Here is a 26,497-nt window from a genome sequence, read left to right on the forward strand (position 1 = left end):
GTAATAATAAATCTTTATTACAAATCCCTCTTCTTCCCATCCCCCACCCTGGATGTAACTTTCCATAAACTACATTTATGGTATGTTTTATAATGATTAACTCAATAGCTTGCAAACGTTTTTGAGAAACCCTGGCCCTGGATAAGCCAAGGGTGGGCTGGAATCTGAAAGAGAAAGAGAAAAGGATATCTCTTTTTTCAGGATGGTTTAACCTCTCCTTTCATTTGTAGCGCTAATGGCCTTCTGGCAAATCTGATTAGGAGAGCAAAGAATGCAGCTAGCTGCTTTTCCAATGAAATAATGTTAAGACAGCTTCTTTTTCTAAGCTCTATAATGGAAAATAAAATACAATTACATAGAGCCATTGTTAGGTTGACTAATTTTAACTGTCTCAAACTGTATCCCAGTTCCCTTTCCATGGTGAGATATAAACGTATGACTGATCAGAAAGAAGAGTTTTTATAAAAGCACCACAATCAAAGAGATCAATTTGGTGTCTACATTGGAAGGACATTTGGCAAAGACTTCTATTCTTCCAGCCTTTTGAGTCCCTTCACTTTCATTTCACTTCCCTATGATCATTTTATAGGGGCATTTTATTATTCTAATTTTCTTGCAACCCCTTTTTAGCCTGCACTTTTTTTCATTGATAGTTAGCTTCAATTTATACTTTTTAATATTTTATTGTCTTGTTTTAATTTTTGATTGATATGCATCTAAATGTTTTATTGTACACCATCTTCATATCTGTTAAATTCAGGGTTATTCATTAAGTTATGCAAGGAAAACTAGGAATAGCTCAATTAGAGCTTTTGCAGGAAGTATCTATGAAGGAATTGGCAAACTTTGTATCAGAAAACAATATAAAATAAATATTTGGGGGAAAAAACAATGAATTTGTTTTGCTTTAAATTTGTCCTCTCCAATGAGAGGACTCTTACCAGAAGGACACTGCTTAATCAAATGCTGGAAACGAAGACATTACTATTGATAAAAGAAATGTCCTTCTGGGTTCGGCTCCAAGTGGGAGAAAAGACACTGGAGACATGGAGGCTGCTTTGAAAGATGGTTTATTGGTGGAAAGGACCGCATGGCTTGAGTCCTGAACAGAAAAGGTGATCACATGCTTCAATGTTGCTGGAGAAAAGAGAAGGAAGGACTGAGATGCCGAGTCCCTGGTTTTATGCCCTCTCTGGCCTTTGATCTTGAGCTTGTATTCTGATTGGTTGTCAGACTCCTATGGGCCATGCAGGGGCAACTCTCTAGGCTGCGTTTTGAATCCAGGTTTGGTTGAGTTCTCAGATGCCATGTGGTCAGTTGGAAAAAATGGCCAATATTATCATGCCTTAATCCCATCACTTTGGAGCTGAAGTTGAGAACTCTTTATTATGTAAAGGGACTAACTTGGCCTTCTTAATGGCCCATTGACAAAGTGGGCATTGGCAGGAAGCTATAGGCAGCTATTCTGTCTTTTAAAACATGTTCCTTTCTTTTCACATCCAGATAAATATTCTGCGTTTTCTATATTTCCTAGGATATTTCATTTTTCTGTGAGAGGGCTGGGTGATAACTTCCTACAATATATACAGTCCTTCTATACCATTAGAGATACTTCAGTTCAGATTAAAGCTGAATTTTTCCTGTGATTTGGGCAAGCAATCTGAAATCCCCAAAGCCTCTTTTATCTCACCCAAAATATATAAAATATATTCTATAATGTCACTTGCAACAGCACAACTAGCAAAATGTTGGTACTTGTTTCCTGTCATTTTGAGAAAAGATCTGAAGGCAGCATTGTACACCTTAAAGTTCATATTTTTTTTTAAAAAAAGACAGAGCTATCCTACTGGGAGAAGAAAACGTGCATTGGGTGAGCAAGAGTAGAAGCAAACAGAGGGGGGAAAGGGGAGGAGGCAGTTTCAATGTGTTGTTTTTTAAAAGGCAATGTCCATTTTTCCACCACTTCTGCTCTTTCGCCTTTTTGTTTAGCTCACCTATAATACAGCAGCAAGTTGCTGTTTAAATTCATGCTCATTCTCCCCAGCACAGAAAACCCAGCTCTGTGCTGCTCTTTTGTTGTTGTTGTTGTTGTTGTTGTTGTTGTTGTTGTTGTTGTTGTTGTTGTTGTTGTTGTTATTTTCAATAAATTGGGGCACCCCAAACCCCCAGGCTTTTCTGGAGAGCTTAACTGTCCCACAGCTTTTCAAAGGAAGCTGAACTCAAGAACAAATCAGTAGTGAAGCCTGTGCTCTTCCTTCATTTCCTAGCAGCTGCTGCTTAGTCCCAATGGCCTGTTTTCTTCACCTTAATAAAATCGTGAAACATTCCCAAATAATGTAGAATGTGAAGAAAGCAGTTCTGTACATAAAATGTAACATTGTAATTATTACAATTTTTGCAGAGGTTGCTTCTCTTTATTTCAATGTATTAACTCATTTATTTTAGTGACTGATGCTTTTACATGGAATCACCTTGCTTTATTCATGGAATCTTACACAGAGCTTACACTCTTAGAGACGTGCAACTTTTGAGATGCTTGCATGAAGACATCATGATGGAAATATAATTGCTAGAGAAATGACAAAAGAAAATACAAAGTCCAGGAAACAACTTGGGAATTTTTTAAAGAAATCATAAGTTTCCATGCTTCCACTGAGTCTACTTCCTTTAGGTTTGGGAGAGATGGGGATATAATCCTACATCTCCACTGTCCAAGTCTAACATCCTAACCATTATTCTGTGTTAGCTGTGATCTGTTTCTATTCATTGCATTGGGATGTTAGTTGCACTTAAGGCTAATTGAATGTTTTAGTTTGCCTAACCTTGTATGCAACGGAGCTGCCTGCTGGCCCTGATTTACAAGAAGGAAAGGGAAAGCCATCAATCTCCTTAAAGAAGTCATGTCTAAGCATGTTATTTCTATGATACAGCAAAACAGGAAGTCAATTAGTTTTTCATGCATATAGAGCTTCTTTGGGAAGTTACAGACAAAATATATTGTCTTTACACTATCTTGAATACCTATTATAAGTCCGGTGGATAGTAGCATGTGGAGTGCAGGAATTCTATGTTACATATGGTGGATACCAGGGAAGTCATATTTAACTATGGTGAACATTTGGACCAATTTTGTATTTGTTCTCTTTTAGCCTAGAAGCAAAATAGCAGTGGTATCTGGGAAATGTCTGGTACTAGGCACTTGCCCCTGGAGTCCATTATTATACTGTCAATATTGATGTCCCATGGAACTGTTTTACAGAGTTTTTCTCCCTATGGGAAGCCTTGACATTCTGAAAAGTGTGTGCATTGCAAAGCCGAAAGCCTAAATATGCACAAACTGAAGCACAAATTGCTTGACACAGGCAAAAACAAAGCCAAATTATTGATACCAACAAACAGAACTTTGAACATATTTATCCAAGGCAATGTATAATTAAATTGGAAGGAAAGAAGGAAGAAAGGAAAGAAGGAAGGAAGGAAGGAAGGAAGGAAGGAGACATTAAATATTGAATCATATTTTAATAACTTTAAATAACTTTTCAGAAATAGAATATTATTTGACTGTTAAAACAAATAGACATTCTCCTTAAATCTACAAATTATGATTCAGATAGATAAATATGAGATCTTTATCTCTCCCCTACACAAAACATATATTCAGTATTTAAATCTCAAACCTTCCTGAAAATACTTTACAAAATTGATCAACATCTTCTTCTTAACAGCATATTATTTTAATATGCTGTTCTGTTTGATGTTATTATCATTCATCATCTCTTTTACAAAGGAGGTAAGCAGAAAACAGATAAGAATTTTCTTCTATTTCCAACTTTGTCTATCCAGTTAAATAACCAGAAAAGAAGGTATATTTCTTCAGGTTCTTTTTCCTTATATGACCTATATATGATTTCAGTTTCCTGAAACAAGGAGAGACCTGATCAGCATGTATTTAACAATCCCATAAACAAGATCAGTTAAACTATCTGAATAAATTTGGGTTGTGAATATGTATTCTTAGAACACCTGCTTCAAGGTGGGAGGAGAAAGACGCAGACAAGGAATATTCTGTAATGTATGTATGAGGGGGCAGTCATACCATCAATATTCAAATTGCTGTCCACTCACAACTAGCACTTCAAAGCTTTCTACCTTCATTTCACAGAGTTGATATTTGTTGCAATTCAGTGAGAAAAGTTAATGTCCTCTTGACCTCTTTCTCCCCCTGGGAAAATGTGTGTCCTTCTTCCTCCTTTTATCCCTGCCAGTACTATCATTTTAGAAGTCATCTTTAACATTGTTTTGCAAATGTATAAAAGTACAGAGCGTGTTTAAAGTGCTGAATCTTTATGCTATGTTCAAGCTGTTATAGAATATTTCTTTTTCTTAAGTGACAGCAGTAAATTCCTAATTAACCCCATCATCACTGTCTAGGCAATAGCTATGGTTTTCTGTTTGGTCACCACTAATACCAAGCATTGAAGAGATAACCAAAAATGATTGTTTGCAATTGTGCTATTTCTTTTAAATGCTTTTGGGATCAGACTGTATTTCTAGTGATACTTCTTAAGTAATAGAATTCCCATGTCAGAAGAAATCACAAACATAGCCACGAGGAAAGTTTTAATTTTATTCCATTCCCTAATATCCCTAAATACAAAGTTTGCATCTGAAGGAATATTTAAAAAGTTATGCTGGCGGTAAGAAATTAAAAGATTCATTAAACCATATAATTTGGTCTTCTTACAGTCCTCAACTTACCACAGTTGATTTAGTGACTGTTCAAAATTCAACAGCCATGAAAAAGTGACTTATGGCCATTTTTCATACTTATGACCATTGCAACAGCCCCATGGGCATGTGATCAAAATTCAGATGCTTGGCAGATGCTTGGTTAAGGTTAGGGTTGGGTCACCTTTTGCAACTTTCTGACAAGCAAAATCAATGGAGATGCCAGATTCACTTAACAGCCATGTTGCTAACTGAACAACTGCAGTGATTTACAGCTGTGGCAAGAAAGACTATAAAATGAGACAAAATTCATTTAATAATTACCTCACTTAAAAACAGAAAGATTGTGGATGTCAGTCAAGGACTATCTGTATAGCACTGTTTGAACTTAAAATTACTACATGTAATAGTATAATCTTGGACAGAAATATGATGGAAGGATTACAACGTGGTGTTAATTTATATGACTAATGCATAGAATCTGTCTATAATCTATAATCACTGGCACATTGGCAAAATAGTCACCATCAGCATCCAGTTCTCTTAAAAAGAATTATCATTATAAAATGTTAATCCATAATATAGTAGGAACACTCATTTGCTTATAGCACGGGTGTCAAACTTGCTGGATCACATTGCTGTCACATGGTGTTTAGTAGCATTTTTGCTCTTCGTGAAGCGTGGGTGATGTGACCTGCATGTGATTCATCTTGCCCATGGGATGCCAGTTTGGCACACCTAGCTTACACTATTTTACACTCAATGGAGCATATTATCCTATGTTTTAAAAGTGGAGAGAACAAAATATGATCACTGATAAACCAAAATCCCACTGTTGTTTGACCATCCCTGTTATTCAAATATTACTAGATAACTATGAAGAAGGTTGATTGTGCTGCATTAGTAACAAAGTCTTCATTGTCAATGAAAATAGCAATACTTGATAACACTTTATTGCACGTTGCATGTTGAGGGTCAAAGGTATGTGCAAGGTCTGTTTTTCTTCACCATATCAGCAAAAGTTAATATGCAAATCAGATTCTTTCTTTAAATTGTCTTCAGTGGACAATTGTTGTTGACGCTTTTTTAAAAAAAATCCCCCTTTAGCAGTATTTGAGGAAAAATGTTCATATGTGCATTCAAGGATTTTAATAGAAAATTTCCCTTACTCAGCTAATGTGAATTACTTTTATTTGCAAGTGTGAAAAAACACTGAATTTTTATTTCTTTGGATATTCAGAGTGACCATTAAGAGAGCCTATAATGCAAATGAATAGGTCAGAGATCACACATTTATACTCTGTATTAGGTCTACGACAAATAAAAGTGCCTTGGTTTTACATACCATGGAAGTTTAAGCAGGTGATTTAAAAAGGATTAGGAAGATGAAAAAGTACAATGTGGGTGAGCTTGGCTGGACAACAGATATGAAGCGATAATTAAAAAGCCCATTAAAAACATAGTTATTCAGTTTTCTGGCCAGGATGTTAAGATGAGAAAAAGATCAGTTTGGCAGTTGAAGAGTGACAGTTAGAAAGTGAAGGATACAGTTGGCCAAATCAAGGCAGTGTTTTTAAACTTTGCAACTTGAAAACATGTGAACTTGAACTTTCACAATTCCCCAGCACCTATATTGGTAGTCCTTGACTTCTGTCCACAACTGAGCCCAAAATTTCTGTTGCTAAGTGAGACATTTGTTAAGTGAATTTTACCCCATTTTACAACTTTCCTCACCACAGTTGTTAAGTTAATCACTGAAGTTCTTAAGTTAGTAACGTGGCTCTTAAATGAATCTGGCTTCCTTTGTGCAAAAGATGATCACATGACCCTGGGACACTGCAACCGTCACAAATATGAGTCAATTGACAAGTGTCTGAATTTTAATCACATGATCATGCGGGTGTTGCAATGGTTATAAGTGTGAGAAACAGTCATAACTCGCTTGTTTAAATCTCATTGTAACTTTGAATGGACTACCTGTATTTAAAATTAAAATTTCATCAGAGATATTTCCTGGTTTTACTGTAAAATGCTTCTCAGGGAAGCATCAGAACTGACACTGCTGGCAATATCAATGTTTCAAGTTAGATATCTTTAATGCTGGCTTTCTTAATGAACAATGTTAAAGAGTAAGTTTGATCTTCTCGTCTACTATATGTGCAATGCATGATTATATTCCAGATAATGGAATCCCATTAAAGGCTGATTTCAGCACAAGACAATGTCAGCATCTTATAATAAATTTTCAAACCAACATGTTTCCATAATGAATTAAAGAGAATATTGTACCATGCAACCATTCCTTTATTAGTCAGTCCATTCGATCATCCATCTAAGCCGTCAGCCAGCCCATCATAACATTTCCATATTATACCCGTTTTACATGTGACCAACTTAAACCATATCCACTTATAATACTATCATTCTTTAGAAAGAAAAGAATATGGATAATGCTTTGTAGTCAAGAATTCTGACATTTCCAGGTATGGAAAGTCCCCCATTTGAATTGCTGTAGCCACTTTAACTTCATACAGGTAACAGTGATCTAGATGTAATGGTATTCTATAAGGCAACCTCATACAAGAAAAATCACTGATGGGGCACACACACACACACACACACACACACACATTATATATATATATATATATATATATATATATATATATATATATATATATATATATATATATATATATATATATATATATATATATATATATATATATATATGTTTTTTTATTTGTGCTGATAAATAAATAAAGGGAGACTAGTATAGATCTATTTCAAGCTATTTAGCTCTCATCAGCTAGCCATACCCTTACTGGGATTCGATTTTTTTTGTGTAAAAAAACACAAATATAACAAAGGCAACAGTAAAAATATTGGGCTTCTGTCGTAATGGACTCTTGTGACGAGCCGATTGACAGATGATGGAAGCAGTTAGCTTCCTCCCATAATTGGGGCTTACCAGGGGTTGTGACACTAAATATATACCTTCTTCCCTGGCTTCAGCTGATAAGGAGGAGACCTGTGGCATAATGGCTAAGACGTTTGCCTAAGATGCAATTCAACACAGGATCGAATCCCAGTAAGGGTATGGCTAGCTGATGAGAGCTAAATAGCTTGAAATAGATCTATACTAGTCTCCCTTTATTTATTTATCAGCACAAATAAAAAAACACAAATATAACAAAGGCAACAGTAAAAATATTGGGCTTCTGTCGTAATGGACTCTTGTGACGAGCCGATTGACAGATGATGGAAGCAGTTAGCTTCCTCCCATAATTGGGGCTTACCAGGGGTTGTGACACTATATATATATATATATATATATATATATATATATATATATATATATATATATATATATATATATATATATATATATATATATATATATATATATATGCATTTTCAAAGTCGCATGCTCTCTGAAAAGGCAGCAGGTTTCAGAGAGCATAGGACTTTGAATTTGCAAATAAAAAAGTGCTCTATCAGTGATTTCCCTTGTATGAAACTGCTTTATAGAATACCATTAAGAATACCATTAAGTCACATGGAATTATATCACCTGAGACTCCATATAAAATAGCTTCCTACATTCACATAGACTGTGGTTTTCATACATAGTGAATGTATTGCCTCTTGGTATTAAAACATCATATGAATGTGCATAGTACTTAATTTGAACTCTTATTCCTACAGTTTTCAGAGATAATTTATGAGACTCTGCAGGTATAAATTAACCCCTTTATAAACAGACGCCAAAGTGTCCAGTCACCATACAAACAATTGTTAAAAATGTTGGTTGTAGTTGTTATTATTATTATTATTATTTTGTAACGTATCTTCATGTGAAAGACATTTTTCAGTCAGTTTAACCTTTCTAGTGCAGATATTTCTTTTACTGGCATGAATTTGCTTCCCAAGATTGTGTTAATCCTTGGGAAAAAAGAGACCTTGTTAGTTATTTCTAACTTCTAGAAATATGCGTCAAACCAATATAAGACTGAATACATTATACATTGAATTTTATGGTTGTCCCAAAACAATTCCTCTGTATCTTTTAATTTATCCTAGACTTAACAATTAGACTAATTGATTTGGAATGTTATACTTACTGTGATATTGAATATTTTCTTGCAATTCATACACATGTCCAAGGTCTCTGACTTTCTATAAGGAATGCACCCCATAAGCTATTTTCAAACTCCTCAGGTACTATGCAAAATTACCATTTATTACACCACAGAAGATAGAACAATGGAAGGTTTTTGAGAAGTGGTCCACTGGATAAAAAAACTTCTATGTTTCCTATGGAATGAGGAAGTTTGTGGATAAAGAAGTACAAGCATATAACTACAGGAAAATAGATTGGATCAATACAATAGGAACTAGCATACAGTATACTTATTTTGAATTTGAGAAACCCATTCTTGGTGACAGCAGCAAGGACAACATGGATGAGTGACCTGCATCAGGCATCAAAGCACTAAGACAAGCTCATTGCACATCTTGTCACATTGAACAGAAACCTCAACAACATTGGGATTTACAGCCAAATGCACCAGTATAAGGTTCTGAATAGGCAATCTTTGGCTGCATCTGGAAACAGACTGCTGATTGGACTGATGTGCCAAAGTGCAAAGTTGGGCAGAGTATTTCCCACAATCTCTTTGCCTTCCACCACCTGATGTGAATAGGTAGACTGTTTCTTCATATGATAGATTCTTCTTCATCCTCTTCCATCTCTTTATCAATTTGAAAAGCTATGTTTTCATAGCTAGTTATCCCTCCATATTTTCTCATATGGACCATCAAAGGTTTAGGAGACTGGCTACCTGCCAGGGTGGCCACATACATTCCAGTTCTGTTCTCCTCCAGAGAAGGACCCCAATCCATAGTTGGTCTGCTAGCTTGCTGAATTCTCTGCAGGTAAATGAACAAATGAATCACTGTCATTATAAGCACATCCCAACGAAATTACAGTAGCTAGGAATTAATTATTTTGCTGTTCATGGGTATTAACAAAATCTGCCATTTATTTGTGGGTTTTGATGGGATTTTAGTTAATCTAAACTAGTGCCCAGTTAATCATATCATTTGTAGTAATCTACAATATTTGTCCCGCTGTTAACATAAGAAATGATTTCAATATCGCAGTTCAAAAAATTGGAAATTTCTGCATTTCTTTTCTCCTGAAACTATAAGGAATTATGGCACCCAAGTTCTGTTCCACCTTGGGATTTCACTAGGCCATCTCAAGACTTGTAAGCCCTCAGATACAAAAATTCTAGTTTTGTTGTAGGATGTTTTTTGAGATCTAATTACTTGGCTAATATGGTCCTAACACCTGCACAGCTGAGGTACCAATAACTTTGGCTGGTATCAACATTCTTCCTTGTTTCCTTGCTTTATCTTCCACCTGCCCTGTCACACTCTGTCTTACTTAGTAAATACAGTAACGGAGACCATAATAATATATATATTTCACTTATATGCCACATAATTGCTGTGTGCCAATTAATAATCTACCTAATGTTTATATTATCCCAAGGTTCACATAAACTTTCACCCTTCCTAATCTGAGTGTCATAGTAAAAGCATGGAAGATGAATCCTAAAGGTGACTTCTAGACAGCAATAACTACAATGTTTATTACTAGTTGCAGTTTTAAATTTATTTTGCATATAATAATATGAAAAACATGAAAAACATACCATATTTTTCAGAGTATAAGACCCACTGGACTATAAGATACACCAAGATTTTGAAGACACAAATAAAAAAAAAATTGCACTCTGTAGACCTCCCCAAAATGGCCCGTTTTTCACAAAAACTGCCCCCCCTTTAAAAAGGTATGCATAGCCTTTAGGAGCCTTGCAGAGTGATCCTGGGGGGTGGGGAGGACAGAAATGAGCAAGAAACGGCCCATTTTTTGCTCATTTCTGCCCTCCCCAGCCCCCAGGAGCAGTCTGCAAGGCTCCTAAAGGCTATGCACAGCCATTTTGGTGAAGGGAGCGGGGTTTCAGGAGGCAAAAATGCTGTATTCAGTGTATAAGATGCGCCCAGATTTTCAGCCTCTTTTTTGAGGGAAAAAGGTGTGTCTTATATTCTGAAAAATATGGTAAATTTCCAAGAATAAAGAAAAACTAATCAAGGATATGTATTAACTAATAATAATCAACTAATCAGTAAAAGAAAACTAATCAATAATACTATTTTGTGCAACAAAAATTAATTGACTCAGATATTGCTGATGTATTTAGGATTCAACCCTAGGATCATGTCTGTCCCTCATATGATCATTCAGAATCTGGCAATAGAGAGCAGTAGCAAAGGGACCAAGCAGCACCACCTGGGTTACTTTGGTCATCTGATGCCCATTGTTGCTATAAAGGTAAAAGTTGTGTCTGACTCTAGGGGTGGGTGCTCATCACTGATTCAGAGCCGAGGGAACCAGTGTTGTCTAAATATATTTCTATGATCATTTGGCATGACTATACGTCAAAGCACCTTCCCACCGAAGTGGTACCTATTCATCTATTTGCATGCTTTCAGACTGCTTGGTGGGTATGAGCTGGAGCAAGTAACAGGAGCTCACCCAGATGCATGGCAGTCGGGTCTTGAACCACTGAGCCATTACACCTTCTGTTGTTGCTATATTCCATAACTTTTTTCTTACTTTATGGTCCGTGAGAGCAGCTTGTTGATTGCACATATGCAATCAACATGGAGAGGAAACAAGGTATATTTGACCATTATTGGGAGTAGTTTGCAAACCCAAGTGAAGTGGAGAGGAAGGTATAAGGAGCCATGCTATCCTTCTGATAGTTCAGGTATCTAATAGTTCAGCTCTAGTCTAGTAAATTGCTGGCTGGGTAAAAAGTGGACTTTGGAGATCAACTCAACTTGAACCAGGTTGCAGAAAGCTAATTTGTTTGTTGAACCCCTGTAATACTCAAAACTCTCACATACACTACGTAAGGGAGATGACTAGCAGTACCATATGACTTCAGCACATAATGCAAAAGTGCTGAACTCCATTCTCTTTCTACAGACAATCACTTTGCAGTCTACATATATACCAGTAGAGGTCATCTTCTGCCTCAGCATAATAGTCTGAAAAATGATCTTATTAATATAATAGCATAAAATGGATGTAAAGAGGGAACTTTTCTATCCAGGGCAAAATGTACAAAGAATTATATAAGGGAAATATATCCCTGGAGCTATAAAACTTTGGGGATGTGACAGAAAATAAAATAAATAAATTGATGATTAACATCAGGGACAGGTTCTGCACTTACATACCATAAAATCAGAAGCAAAAGATCTCCATGGAAAACAGGATTGTCATTGAAATGGGTGACTCAGTGACTATCCTATTGTGAATTTGGAGATCCATTTTTTAAAAAATTAAGTTTCTGTCAAAAGACCTGTTATGGGTCACCTTGACCGAAGTATCTCTGAAGAGTTCTTTTTTAAGGACTAAGTGTCCCTGTAAATATATGCAGTGCCTTTTATTTATGAACGGAAGCAACTTCTGATTGTTAAAAACTTATACACATTCAAAAAAGCCAAAGACACATAGGAAGCTACCTTGATATCTATATCAATTTAAGTGACTTCTTGGAATAACAGCAATATGACAGATCCTCAAGCAGAGAAAGTTTTTTCCTCATTATCTTCCCTTATGTCCTTTGTTTTTGAAATGGGAATTACCAGGGATTGGTAATTGAACATTTGCATTTATAAAAATTGTGCATTCAATTACTGTCCTTCTGCCTAAAATTCCCATGGCAAAATATATTTGGGCTGGAAGCAAAGTTTTTAAGATCAGTTTGCCTTATGTAAACTGAGCACTTGCATAGAAGGATAATATCAATAATACTATCTTAATAATAACAAACATAATTTTAGGAAATATGAAAAGCAAGAGAAAGGTCCCCTTGTTTTAAATATGTAATAGCCAGCAACAGGTTAAGAGATGAAACTTCAAGTTTTGTAGGCAGGAATATATTTTTTTTAGCTTTGGCTGGTTAGCATTCACATATATTAAATGAAAAGCTAGGGAAAAATATTTTGTATTTGCCTAAATAGTAAGAAAAATCATTATTTCTGGCATAATGTATTTTTTTAAAATTATTTTCTTGCATCTATTGAATAAAACATGTCAATTGCAAACCTGAACTCAGTTGCAAATATCTAAAAAAAAAAGGAATTCATTATCGCTTTCAGAAAATTGGTCTTGTTTTTCTCCTTCTTTTAAGAATTGGGCGGGACTTTATATCCTACTGTCCATCTAGAGCAGTCTGGGCAACTTTAAAATATGTGGACTTCAACTTCCAGAATTCTCCAGCCAGCTAGGGAATTCTGGGAAATGAAGTCCACCTATCTTAAATTACCAAGTTTAAGAAAGACTGCTCTAGAGCTTGAAAGCATTTGTTTTCATTCTGGAGAGAGGGCCTGCCATGCTCCTGGCACACACCTTGTGTTCAAGGCTCATCTGGTGTAATAAAGAGCCTAAGGATATTCTCATTGTCTCTGCTGACAATCAGAGATTAGCTCTCCCTTGCAAGCGCTTCTTAGGTAGAGGAGGTGGAAGCAGTATTATCTAAGCCAGCAGACCAACACTCACAAAGTCGTATTACCAAACACATGGTCTTTTGGGTGTTTTGGAGACAGAAGCAAGGAACGATTGCTTCCTTTTTTGTGAAGGAAGGAGACAGGTCTATGTTTTTTTAACTCACAGAGCACTGGAAGGTTCAGGGGCAATGCATCCAACAATGGATTTTGTGCAAGGAGAGTGAGCATTCTTTCAACAGCCTTCTCTTTCAACAGCTTAGTTATGGGTTCAGTTGGCCGAGTAATAATAGGCTGAAGGTGCAGTTTGAGAATTCCAGACTCATAACTATACAGGTAATACCATGTTGAAAGTCGACTGGATTTGCAGACAAGTAGGACAGAGAGAAAGAATGATGGGTTGACCTTCAAGTGGGCAAAATGATTGCAAGCAGTAAAGCTGGGGTGTGGCCATGTTCTTTATCTATTAACTGTATGAATAGAATGAACTGTATGAGTTCATAATGACCCTCCAGATGTAATGCTAAAGTTCAGACTTGTACTGAACAAATTTGAACAAATCTGGAAGAGCACTGAGCATTTCCTGCCCAGGTATCAGTTCAAAAGCTTCCAGATTTGATTTCAGTTAACCAGAGTTATTGATATGCCTTCTCTAAATTGTGTTTAACTTTAACTATGACAAAGATAGACCATTTGTAGACCTAAAAGTGCATATTTGATTAGACCACAGTTAATATTAATTGGCTTCAATCCGAAAGCTTTCATTAACAATCACAGTGAAAATTCCAGTTTCTCTCCTTATTGCAAAAAGGAGAGAAAAGAAGACATTGCTGAGCTTTACAAAGGTGATCATACATCACTGCCCAAAACTGAGATTAAAATGTAGAGGAAAATATAGGAAATATGTGATTGGGGCTAATTCTCACTTCTATACCCTCAAAATTCCTCACATGTGTAATTATTATTTTCCTTTGATGCTTCATCTCTGTAATGCAACCAACACCTTGCTCACCTTGGTCCATAAAATATGATTTGGGTCTTAACAATGCAAAATTATGGTTTGGGATTTTTTATACCTGCTATCAGAAGAAAACAAACAGAAAGACCACAAAACCACATCACATGGGCATTAGAACTGACTAGATGAGAAAATGCAGTAAATAATGTTTCAATTGGGCAGTCAGACAATAAAATGAGGAAAAACAGAGCAGAGGTGGGCCATCTGCAAACCCAGGTCTCATTCTCTCCCTTGGGGACTGTCTTTGCAAAACCTATGTTGATGAAAATGGGGGACAAAATATCTTAATAGGAGAAATGAAGAATCTCTAGTTGTGCAGTGGTGGGAATGCAGTATTACAGGCTCATTCTGTCCACAGTCAGGAGTTTGATCCTGACTGGCTCAAGGTTGACGCAGCCTTCCACCCTTCTGAGGTCAGTCAAATGAGGACCCAGATTGTTGGGGGCAATATGCTAACTCTGTAAAACCACAGAGAATGCTGTAAAGCACTAGGAGGTAGTATATAAGTTTAAGTGCTATTGCTAGACTGCTATGGAACTAAATCCATTACAACTCTAGCACAAGTCCTAGAACAGTTTTACATTTGTGTTCCCAAATGTTCCCTTTCTCTTTGCATAACTGCTTCGCTTGTTTTAGCCTAACAGGATTACTCTAGTGTTTTGGGTTGGATGGTTTTCCTCTTGTTACTTACTTGCCAGAGTGTTCCTTCTTCTCGGAGCACAGCAAACAGCATTCCTATGGGGATCATCAGGCAAGAGAAGATCCCCATTAGGATGCCCAGAGCCTCAGCCCAAGATGGAAAACAGTAGGTCCCATTGTACTTTGAAGGCTGGTACTTGATAATGCTGTAGACAAGCAGGGCCTGAAACAGAACGCCAGACATCAGAGAACCATTCAATCTGCCATGGGAGTTTTCATTTCCTTTAAAACTTAGATATTACAAGTTAATTAGATATATATCATACTCCTTAACAGATGCAATATTAATTACATAGGATTAGGGTAGTGGCACTGCAGAACATCATCAAGGAGATAGTCAGATATACTCTTTTATCCTTAGCTACATAGAATTTTCTCTTCCCATATAAATGGTTGGGTGGGGATTGATATGGAATGAAGTTAGCATTTATTTAGTCACTAAAGGGTTATCCTTTGTTTTTTCTGCCGTTGGTATGGAACACCTGTGTAGAGTAAAGGGAACTTCCTCAACTTCAGTAGATGAGGTTTCATCACCACCTTGTACAAACAAATACTCCATAACCTTGGGATGTTCTCCTCCTCAGCAGAATAGGCAAAGCTTTCCTAGAAAAAGATAAGATAAAACTATCCTCCTTGCCCTTAGCGAAATCAAGTGAGATGAAGGCACTGAAAACAAGGGTGATTTTTTTCTTTTAATGGTTTGGAGCCCATATGAGCTGGTCAAAAAATCCCAATGAGATTGAACATCCATGCAGATCCAATCAGGAGGATGCTCCATGTTTGCCAGCTGTAAAAGGCATTTGTTGTCTTTATCTCTTTGGAGTTCCCTGACTGGAAGAAGGGGTGCAAGATCATTCTCCCCCTTTCCCCCCTAATGTTCTTCCAATAATATCGGGTATTCCTTGATGGCTTTTTTATATTGTTTTCTCACACTGCCATGCAATAAAGCCTTGAGTACTCATACCGATGTAATCATTGCTCCTAAATTCAAAAGTATCTATGATTCAAATCTCCTGGGAAGGAACAGTGCAACAAGGATATATGTTTAAAAAATCCATGGGTGGCAGACATAGGGACAATAAGAAGAGCTAGAGGAAAGAATGCTTCAGAGCAACTATAGTTACCGTCATTGTTACTGGAGACAGGAACAACCAGCAGGCCCTAAAGTATATCCCTGGTTGGAAACCCAGCATCATGTGAATGTCACGGCAAAATCTTTTCATGCCTACAGAGAAGAAAAGGAATGGGAAACAACGACACTGTTCAGTCAGATGTGTATTATCTGATTGAAACGAACAGATTAACAGTTCGGCTCTATGTATGTTTACTTAAACCTTTTTCAATGTTCGGTGAGACTTCCTCCTAGGTAAGCATGCATCAGATTGTAACCTGAGAGGAAGTCCCACAGAGTATAGTGAGTATAACTTCCAGGTAAGCAGGCATATGTTTGTGCAGTCTGCGATTTCCAAACGATATTTTTATATTTCTTCAGCAGTCTAAACCACTGGGTTGTAATGTGAAAGATGATGTGGTATTTAAATCAGCTTCATGTGATTTCATGTGACATGGAATAGGCTTTCCTGCCTGAGCAGTGGGTTGGACTGGAACAGTGCCCCCACCTTTGGGCCACCAGGAGAGAGATTTTTCCCCAAACTGGGGGAGGTGTGGTTTCATGTGCTGCCTGCATTCAGCAATGGGGCTTCACTTCTGGTGCCAATCCACAGCCCAGGACTAGAAGACCTCCAAGGTCTCTACCAACCCTGTTATTCTGTATTCTGATTTTTAAGCATATGCCACTGATCCTAGATTTTGGCTACCTTTTTTTTAATCCCCAAATCTCTGCTCCACAAATTACATCTCATACATTTTTGCCCTTCTCATTTCACTTTTTAAAAAAGGGACTTTATAACAATTGCAAAAATATCTTACCATAAACACGTGTTACTGCCAGACAGGTAGTTATGACCACCACCATGAGCCCAAACCCAGCACTGTAGTCATCCAGTAGCACCAACCAGTACATTCCACCCTGCAGAGAAAAAGCCAGAAAAGGTCCAAAGTCTTTCTCTTTCTTTCTTTCTTTCTTTCTTTCTTTCTTTCTTTCTTTCTTTCTTTCTTTCTTTCTTTCTTTCTTTCTTTCTTTCTTTCTTTCTTTCTCAATGGAAGAGTATATTTATAGCTCAGGGTGAAACTGTGGGATTCTTGTCTCTTGGCTATATCCTTGCAGCAGTGACATGCAACTAGGAATTTTTAAGCTTTTAACCCTTGCTTAACTCTGCTCAAGTGATCATAAAATGCCTAAAGTCAGACTAGATGAGGCACGTGGTTCTCCTGCCTCCTCCCGTAAAGGGTGCTTTTTAAGAGGCTTTTTTAAACAGTTAAGCACTAAGCAGAGTCATCCACGGTGACTCTGGCAGCAACTAGCTCAGCCTGACCTCCGCTCTCGCCTTTTTCCTTTTACAATTTTTTTCTTTTCATGATGACAGTGGTGAGGCTCTGCCTCCCCTGCCTCAACTGACTGCATGTCACTGCCTTGCAGACATTTCATCGCCCAACTAGATAACATCATCAGGGCAAGAGAGCAACCAAGCTTAGAGAGCACCAAGAACCCCACAATTATTTATTTATTTATTTATTTATTTATTTATTTATTTATTTATTTATTTATTTATTTATTTATTTGGAAGTAATAGCTTCTCAACTCCATTTTGTTAGAGCTGCATTTAAAAACATATTAAATGGTATATAATCTTTGTTTCTGAATAAAGCTGTTTGGGACAAAATAGCATATCTATAGGCTAGGTTTCATTACCTAAACATTCAAAAGGAATAAATGTCAGAATACGCTGAAATTCCAAAGAGCTGGTCCTAAGAAACTGATAAAACACTGCTCAGATTTTGAATGTTGGGGATTAATTAGCTGCAATTAACTGTTAATAGAAATCAGCCTATTAGTTGGGTAGACAGATAAGCCAAATCTTTTTTAGATGATAAAATGACAACCTATTAGGTAAATGAAATTAATTTACTTATTTAAAGTTTGTTTAATATATACAAAACAAATTGAAATATGAGGTTTTCTTGTTTGTCAATAGATAAACAATGAGATATGGGCTGAGCCAAGGTGGCACAGTGGTTAAATGCAGCACTGCAGGCTACTGCTAGATCAGCAGTTCAGCGGTTGAAATCTCACCGGCTCAGGGTTGACTCAGCCTTCCATCCTTCCGAGGTGGGTAAAATGAGGACCCAGATTGTTGGGGGCAATATGCTGACTCTCTGTAAACCGCTTAGAGAGGCCTGAAAGGCCTATGAAGCGGTATATAAGTCTACTGCTATTGCTATCTTTTGCTTTGATTATTTTCTCTTGTACTTGTGTCACATAATTTATTAGATACTGTGTGCAATCTTCTTCATTCCTTGCTCTTTTGCACCTTTATTATAATACAGTACAGGTTTTACTTGTAACTATGCCCTAGATTATTGTCTAAAGCCCCAGCTATTGCAATCTCTTCCAATCTACTTTGCTTACCTCTGTTGTGAGAATGAGCCCCATTAGAAACATCGCAGCACAAATGATGCCTGAGAAAAAAGCCTTCTTCGGCCGCAGGTAATAAGGGAACTCATCTGTCACGGCAGTAACAATGGTTTCTAGAAAGGCAAACTGAACACAAAATCATACAATCTCATCAACTTTAAGGTCTATTCATTTGAAGGTCCATGGTTAAATCCTTTCCTCTCAGCAGGCTTTCCCCTTACCTGACTGTCCAAGCCAAGAGTCAACAGCATGAAGAAAAAGAGGAAAGACCAGAAAGGAGAAAGAGGAAGCATTGTCATGGCTTGTGGATACACTACAAAAGCCAACCCTGGACCTAGAATGGGCCAAGAATGAGAAGAATTATGAAGGCAATCAAGGAGACATCATCAGGGCTGGATTTCATGAGCATAAAAATTGAGTCACTGAACAAATGAGGTTGCAGCTCTCACTGAATCAGCTTGCTCACATTGTCACACAATCTGCATTTTGGTTGTTGGATGTGGTGGGCTGCCAATGTGTGATTTTATTCATTTATTTATTGGCCTCCTATGCAAACAAGCTGGCTGGTCCTAACTTAAAGGCATTTGCTGTCCATAGTGGGGGGGGGGGGTTTCACCTTGTTCTTGTTGTTCCTTGGGGTCATTGTTCACTCTTGGCGACTACATGAACTAGTCCAAGCATTTTCCTTGGCAACATTTTCCAAAGTGATTTGCCATTGCCTGCTTTCTAGGGCTGAAAGAGAGTGAATGACCCAAAGTCATCCAGCTGGTTTTGGGCCTAAAGTACGAGTATCAATCTTAGTTTCTAGCCCACTGCCTTAACTGCTACACCAAACTAGCTCTGCTCCATAGTTGGTAGCTGAATGTTTTCAGTTGCCCTTTTGGTAATATGAATAGTGTGGGACTGGGTCTCTTTTGAAATTCATATGGATAAAAAATTATAGCTCACATGTGATCAATCAGGAAATATATTTCACAACTTCCACTTAATTTGGCTCTAGATTTATCAGTTAATGCTAACACCTGCTGGATACAATGATCCATTTTTCTTGGCAAAAATACAAATGCAGTTAGTGATAGCCAAGTTCTGGATTACAATGCTAATGAGATTTAAAACCTTTTATTGTTGATCGCTTGTTCTCTGGTACAGTTTATCACAGAGTGATGCACAAAGAAGTAAATTAATCTCTTCTCAGTCTATGGATTATATGATTAGTTGGAGAGGCTATCGTTATGTACTGTTCTTCTTTGTTTTGTGTTAAACTGCTTATTCTATTGCCTTTAATCTTTCCAAGCATCGACATCTTCTCTAAAAATTATGTGTCAAAAATATTAAACTTTAGCCAAATGGAGAATGCACATTGTGAGGGCAGCAAGATTTAGGGTGCCACTATTGTCTGTCAGTTCCAGGATGGAAGGATAGCACAATGAAACAGTTGGGTGGATGTAACCTAGGAATGGGGAAGCTCCAATTCTAACTCACGTTCAACCATGGAAGTTCACTGGGAGATGCTGGGCTAGTCCCTTTCTCTCAGCCAACCAGTGGTGGATTTCAAAAAATTTTGGAACCTACTCTGTCCCTTGTTCTTTTTTTCATCTCTCTCTCACTTTTTCTTTCTTTTTTCTTTTTTATTTCTTTCTTTTTTCCTTTCTTTCTCTTTCTCTCTTTGTGTGAGTGTCTGTGTGTGTGTGTGTGTGTGGCTCTTTGCCTCTCTCTCCATCCCTCCCTACCTCTCTCTATGTCTCTCTCTCTCTGTGTATATCTCTCTCCTATCAATGATCTGGGAGTCCTCCTTGTGGTTGTACCCTTTCTTCCTCATATTTACTTTGTCATTAGATCTTGCTTCTTATTGTATCCAATGTTGTGTAAAAGTTTCTTTTGATTCCTTTAGTTTTCTTAAATCTCCTGTCTTTTCCATTCACTTTTTTGTTCTTAATTTCTTTACATTTCTTATTTAAATATATCTGCTTGTCTTTTCTTTATCTGGAATTTGGCACTTAGTTGAATATTTTTCCCTCCATCATTGCATCAAATTCTCTGGCATTCTAACCTGCATACACACATATATACTTGTACAAAAAAATAGAATAATTTTTTAGGTTTTACCTGCTTTGGCAACTTCCTGAACAGGAACATCAAGTTCTTGGGACATGTATCCCAAAACAGAAAAAATGGCAAAGCCAGCCAAAATGCTGGTAACAGCATTCCCCACAGTGACTATAAATGTATCTCTACAGAACAAAAAAAAATATAGGACCTTAATAATCTGATCTCAGACATTACAGAATGTATAAGGAGATAAAAGACAGCAATAACACTTAGATGTATATACACAGTGCTCTAAATGGTTTACAGAGTCAGCATATTGTCCCCAACAACCTGGATCCTCATTTTACCAACCTCAGAAAGATGGAAGGCCAAGTCAATCTTGAGCCACTGGAGACTCAAACTGCTGGGAGTCAACAGAATCAGCCTGCAGTAATGCATTTTAACCACAGCGCCACCATGGCTCCTGATAATAAACAGGCTGCTATGCTTATTTGCTATTAATGCAAAGGTAAAGTGTAGAATTCTTCAGATGTTGAACTGTACCTGTTATCGGCACTCTCTAATATGACTATTGGTGAGATATATTAGGAATTCCAAGCCAATAAAGGTCTAAAGATCACCTTTTATCCACTCCCATATTAAAATGACATCAGTATATACATATATACAGAGCCGCAGTGGCACAGTGGATAGAGTGCAGTACTGCAGGCTACTTCTGTTGATCACTGGTTGTCAGCAGTTTGGTAGATCGAATCTCACCAGGCTCAAGGTTGACTCTGCCTTCCATCCTTCCGATATAAGATATAAGATATGGACATAAGAATGCTCACTAATTTGAGAATTAGTGGGGACAAAGCAATCATAACAGACAAGAACATAATGACATTTTTTTCTTTGTTACCTGGTGGACATTGCAAAAAAAAAAAAAGACATTGCAAATCAAGATTAAGAAGGTATTAGATAGATGATAGATAGATAGATAGATAGATAGATAGATAGATAGATAGATAGATAGAAGGAGGGGGGAGGAGGAGGAGGTGGTTGATCTGTTTACAATAATGGGAAGTCAAGCTGTCAGTTCTTTATCAGGTGTTGGTCTGCCTATCCCAGGTTCTTGGGAAGGACTCATAGATGGATAAAAATGCCAAATTCAGTTGAAACATCTGATTGACTATGTGATAAACCTTAATAATAATAATAATTTATTTGATTTATATGGTTGTCAATATCATCTAAGCAACTCTAGGCACCTTGCAAAGTAAAACAAAACAAAAAAAACAATCCAATTTAAGTTAAAAGCTAATATACTGTATAAACAAAAAGCTTACCAGCGACAACCTTACATCGGCTCAACAAAGCCATTGTTAAAGTCCCTACCATTGCCAGACAACCAAACACAATGAGCTATGTCTTCTGACCCAATTAGCCTTTTCTTTCCTTTGTTTCCCTTCCCTTCCTTCCCTTCTATTCCTTTCCCTGCTCTTTTATAATCTTACACTATATCCATAATTGCCTTATCTCTCCCTGACATTCCATCCATGATTCTGTTTAAAATACATAAAGCAATCATTTGCTTTCAATATGCTCCATCTCCATTACGTATAAATTGAAAAGATATACCTGTAAATATTCTGGTGGAAAGTATTATATGATGCAAAGGTGAGAAGTCCCCCAAATCCTACCCCAAGAGAGTAGAAGATCTGCAAAGCTGCTTCAATCCACACCTACATTAGTAATGGAAAACAAGAAATTAAATAATTTCAATAAACCAGGAAGCAATCAGTCTTGGTTACTAAAGCGTTTACCCACAACCATATTCAAGCTGTCTTTTTCAACACAATCAATATGAAGATAGTTTGAAAAGGATGCATTTGAACGATCTGTCTAGGGAAACTCTGGTGCTCATTAGAAAGAGTGGTTTTTCCTAGCACATTTTTTTTCTGTCATAGCTTTTATAATGATGGAATTCTAAAGAAAAATGTTGCCAAATTACTGTCATTCATCACTACCTGAAATTGATTTTAAATACATTTTATATTCTTCCTCAAACCCCCAAAACTTTAACCTTAGACAGTCTACTGTCAACCTCACCCCATTCCTAAGAGGTCTGTAAGAGGCATGCATAAACACACCAATGTGCCTACTGTCTCTGTCCTAATGTTTCTTTTTATTTGTATCCATTTCATGTATCCAAAATCATGTTTATACATAATACATGTATAAACTAATACATGATTGACAAGATAGATAGATAGATAGAGATAGAGAGATAGAGAGATAGAGAGATAGAGAGATAGAGAGATAGAGAGACAGAGAGACAGAGAGACAGAGAGACAGAGAGACAGAGAGACAGAGAGACAGAGAGACAGACAGACAGACAGACAGACAGACAGACAGATAGATAGATAGATAGATAGATATTTCCCATGCGATAAGTGCTCATCATATATGGAAGTCAAAGAAAATGCTGCTTGACAAATAGTAGAGAAATATGAAAACTTATTCAAACTTTCTCCTTTGTGCAATAGTAAACTACAATATATGTGGATGGGCCCACTCAAATATATTACAGGATTATATATAAACTTTCTAGTTCTTAAAGAATTGTTTTTTTTTAATTTAGCAATGACTTGATCAGTTTCTGGTTAATGCAGTTTTCTTGGCAGCATTACAGAAATGTCATTGCCTTTTTTTAAGTATTTGTTTTAAAGTTTCCAGTTTACCCAAAGGTCTGGGGTTTCCAGTAAGTCCCACCGAAGAACTGTGCTTAGTTTCTAAGATCACTCAAAAAATGACATAGTCAAAAGGGATATATATATATATATATCCCTTTTGTGTGTGTGTGTGTGTGTGTGTGTGTGTGTGTGTGTGTGTGTGTACACATATATATACTATATATATATATATATATATATATATATATATATATATATATATATATATATATATATATATATATATATAGTATATATATGTATATATATACTCTTTTATATAATAATATTGACACAGATCTCACCTTCGGAGACAGTAGGAGCTCAAACTGGGGTGTGAGATAGAACTTGATTCCTAACCAGGCCCCCTTGAGTGTCACCCCACGAATCAGGAGCATGATCAAAATGAGGTAAGGAAATGTGGCCGTGAAATAAACAACCTACAAGAAAACAAGGCATTTATTTGTAGCAGCTCTAAAAAGATGCTGGCTCTTTTTAAACAACCATAGAACTCTTGTAATCTTCAATAAATTTGCACTACTGCCATATGCAAAATGGTTATCATGGTTCCATGAAAAATAAGTAAGGATCCATAAATTGAAATGAGAGAAATGGAGGAAGCCATAAAGACCTTCAACAACCTGCTTAACACAAAAAAACCAGAAACAGAAGGTGTCAGCCTATGTTTGAAGAACTCTAGTGGATCTGCTCGTCATACCTATTATCAAATACTTCTGACTATCAACATATCTTATTTAATAATCAAGTAAAATATTTTTCTGTGTTTTAAAACCCATTTGATCTAGTATTGCAAAGTATTATGACAGCATTTTTAGGTGTATTGTAGTATTTCGCAAAAATGCTCAGAACCTATAGGTGATTCTGGAGCATTATACTTTCTCTCAGTCCTCCACAACTATAAAATTATATTGCTGAAATAAAGAAAAGTTGAAAGAATCAGGAGTGGATCTGGCATAGAAGAAATGTAAAATTCATTTTAGCTCAGATTTGTGTATATTTTTGCCACAATAGATGATTTAAGAATTCTCGGAAGGGGGAATTGACCCCATGGAAAAAATAACATCAAAGATACTCATCCCTGCCCTAAAGTATAGAAAAACATATTTTCCAATTCCTACCATAATTACGACATCTACAAAAAGTCAAATATAATTATTTAATCATTTGAGGGTGGGGAAAAAAACAGATGGGAGCCTTCTCCTAATTTATACTTTACCTTGCCAGAAGATTTGACTCCCTTTAAAATGCAAAGATACACGATCAGCCAAGCTAGCAGGAGGCAAAGGCAGAGATTCCAGCGAATTCTCCCAGGATCTCCAATGCCTGAGCTCCCTTGGATGTGGAGGACATATCGGCTTCAAAAAAACCAAGAAAAGCTTTCAGTGGGCGGAATTTCTATCCACAATTCATGATGAGGTGACAAAGTAGATCAGCCTGAAAAGCCTTTCCAACTAGCAAAAAACATAACATTGTGTGGAGATTGCTTTATATGGCAGTACTGTATATGTGTATATATTTTCCCCAGTCATATGTGTGCACCATGCAGAGAAGCAATAGTTAAACAGCTGTTAAATCAGATGCATTTAATCTGATTAAATACATCCTATTAAATTGAGGCTTTTGTTTAACTTGGGATTTGATGGTTTTTCCTTGAACAGAGATTTCTTTGTATAAAGAATTTGCAATATTACCACAAATTAAGAAACACTTTATACAATGTTCATTTCTTGAATACGTATTATTTTAAATAATAAATTTGTGATGAGTGCATGTGTCATGCGTGTGCATGATAAAATACATTTATGTGTCTGATAGCTGCAATGACACACAAAAGCTATTTCCCATGTTACATTAATTTGTATGGAGTTTAGCATACACTCTGCTTAATGTGTCTTTGTCAATAAGATCTTTAATAATTTCCAGTCCTATTAACAAGATAGTTTATTTTGAATAAAATGAATAATGCCTCCACATAGATTCATGAAGCTGAACTAAATCTCCAGTTCTTCCTCTTTGGCTGTTTTAACCCTATATGGATTTCTATACAGTCTCGTTTTTGTAATTCTCATTCAAATATTATACATTTAGAAAATAAAAGGTAGTAATAATATGGATAGATTCATAGGTTTCACAGAAAATATCACATCCACATCATGAACCATATATGAAGATTTGGGTAGGAAATGTGATGCCCTTCAATTATTTTAGACTGCAATTCTCATATGGTGGTGCTCAAAAGTTTATGAACACTTTTCAATTTTCAATATTTCTGCATAAATATGACCTAAAAGGAGACCTGTTTGTCACACAAATCCTAACACCAGATAGAGAGAAGCCAATTAAATAAATGAATCAAAAATATTATGCTTGTGTATTTATTGAAGAAAACAATCCAAATCTACTTATCACAGTTTAGATCATATTTATGCAGAAATATTAAAAATTCAAACCAATTCACAAACTTTTAAGCACCACTATAATTACTAATCTCTGACCATGCTTATGAGTGTTGAGAGCTCTTAGACTGAAGAGTGCAAACCTATCACCATAGGTTACCTTCCTTCCCACCCTTTTTCTCAATGGGCCCACTGTGGCAAGCTGGGATGTGACTTGACACTTTTCTTGTCTAAGCTACTTACCTCCAATATTCCTCACTCGGACTGACAGTGTTAGAAGTGTTGAAAGGGACAGCACTGTTCCCTGTGTGCATGACATGGTGGTCCAGGCACAGGTCTGTGTTCCACCAGTTGCCGCAGTACTGCCAAGGCAAGTTGTTGGTCAACGAGGCAAAGAGGTAGAAGAGAACATAGGCAATGATCATGTTATAGTAAATGGCCACCAAGGAGACAATCAGGATTGTGGCCATACCAATACCTAAAGAAGAGCAGAAATGATATATAATGGCAACAAAATACAGACAACCCCCAGAGTTAATGTTTGTTTACTGCAATGTTCACGATGCAGCTACTTGAAGCCCTGGTGTCACTGTGATTAAGCGCATAATTGCAGGCAACTCTGCCCACAGCCTAGAGTTCGATCCTGATGGGGTTCAAGGTTTCCTGACTCAGGCTTCCATCCTTCTGAGCAGTGGTGGGATTCAGCCAGTTCGCACCTATTCGGGAGAACTGGTTGGTAACTTTCTAA

The 26,497-nt window shown here is 36.8% G+C and overlaps 1 protein-coding gene across 1 annotated transcript in view; it reads right to left on the reverse strand.

Annotated features, from left to right (window-relative positions):
* Positions 1–3,537: 3,537 nt before the first annotated feature.
* The window catches only part of SLC6A7 (solute carrier family 6 member 7), a 45,263-nt gene continuing 22,303 nt past the window's right edge, over positions 3,538–26,497 (reverse strand). The window contains exons 4-15 of the mRNA XM_087709456.1: positions 25,993–26,227; positions 24,570–24,708; positions 23,638–23,772; positions 22,239–22,342; positions 20,676–20,800; positions 18,791–18,903; positions 18,564–18,695; positions 16,964–17,063; positions 16,159–16,259; positions 15,027–15,197; positions 8,853–9,660; positions 3,538–3,917 (exon numbers count right to left, since the gene is read on the reverse strand). Coding sequence (XP_087565582.1) covers positions 9,448–9,660; positions 15,027–15,197; positions 16,159–16,259; positions 16,964–17,063; positions 18,564–18,695; positions 18,791–18,903; positions 20,676–20,800; positions 22,239–22,342; positions 23,638–23,772; positions 24,570–24,708; positions 25,993–26,227 — 1,568 coding nt within the window. The 3' untranslated portion in view covers positions 3,538–3,917; positions 8,853–9,447. The remainder of the gene's footprint in view (positions 3,918–8,852; positions 9,661–15,026; positions 15,198–16,158; positions 16,260–16,963; positions 17,064–18,563; positions 18,696–18,790; positions 18,904–20,675; positions 20,801–22,238; positions 22,343–23,637; positions 23,773–24,569; positions 24,709–25,992; positions 26,228–26,497) is intronic.

The sequence above is a fragment of the Thamnophis sirtalis genome, unplaced genomic scaffold (assembly GCF_051295495.1).
Source record: "Thamnophis sirtalis isolate CommonGarterSnake01/CBP01778 unplaced genomic scaffold, rThaSir2_p1.2 scaffold_3, whole genome shotgun sequence".
Lineage (NCBI taxonomy): Eukaryota > Metazoa > Chordata > Lepidosauria > Squamata > Natricidae > Thamnophis > Thamnophis sirtalis.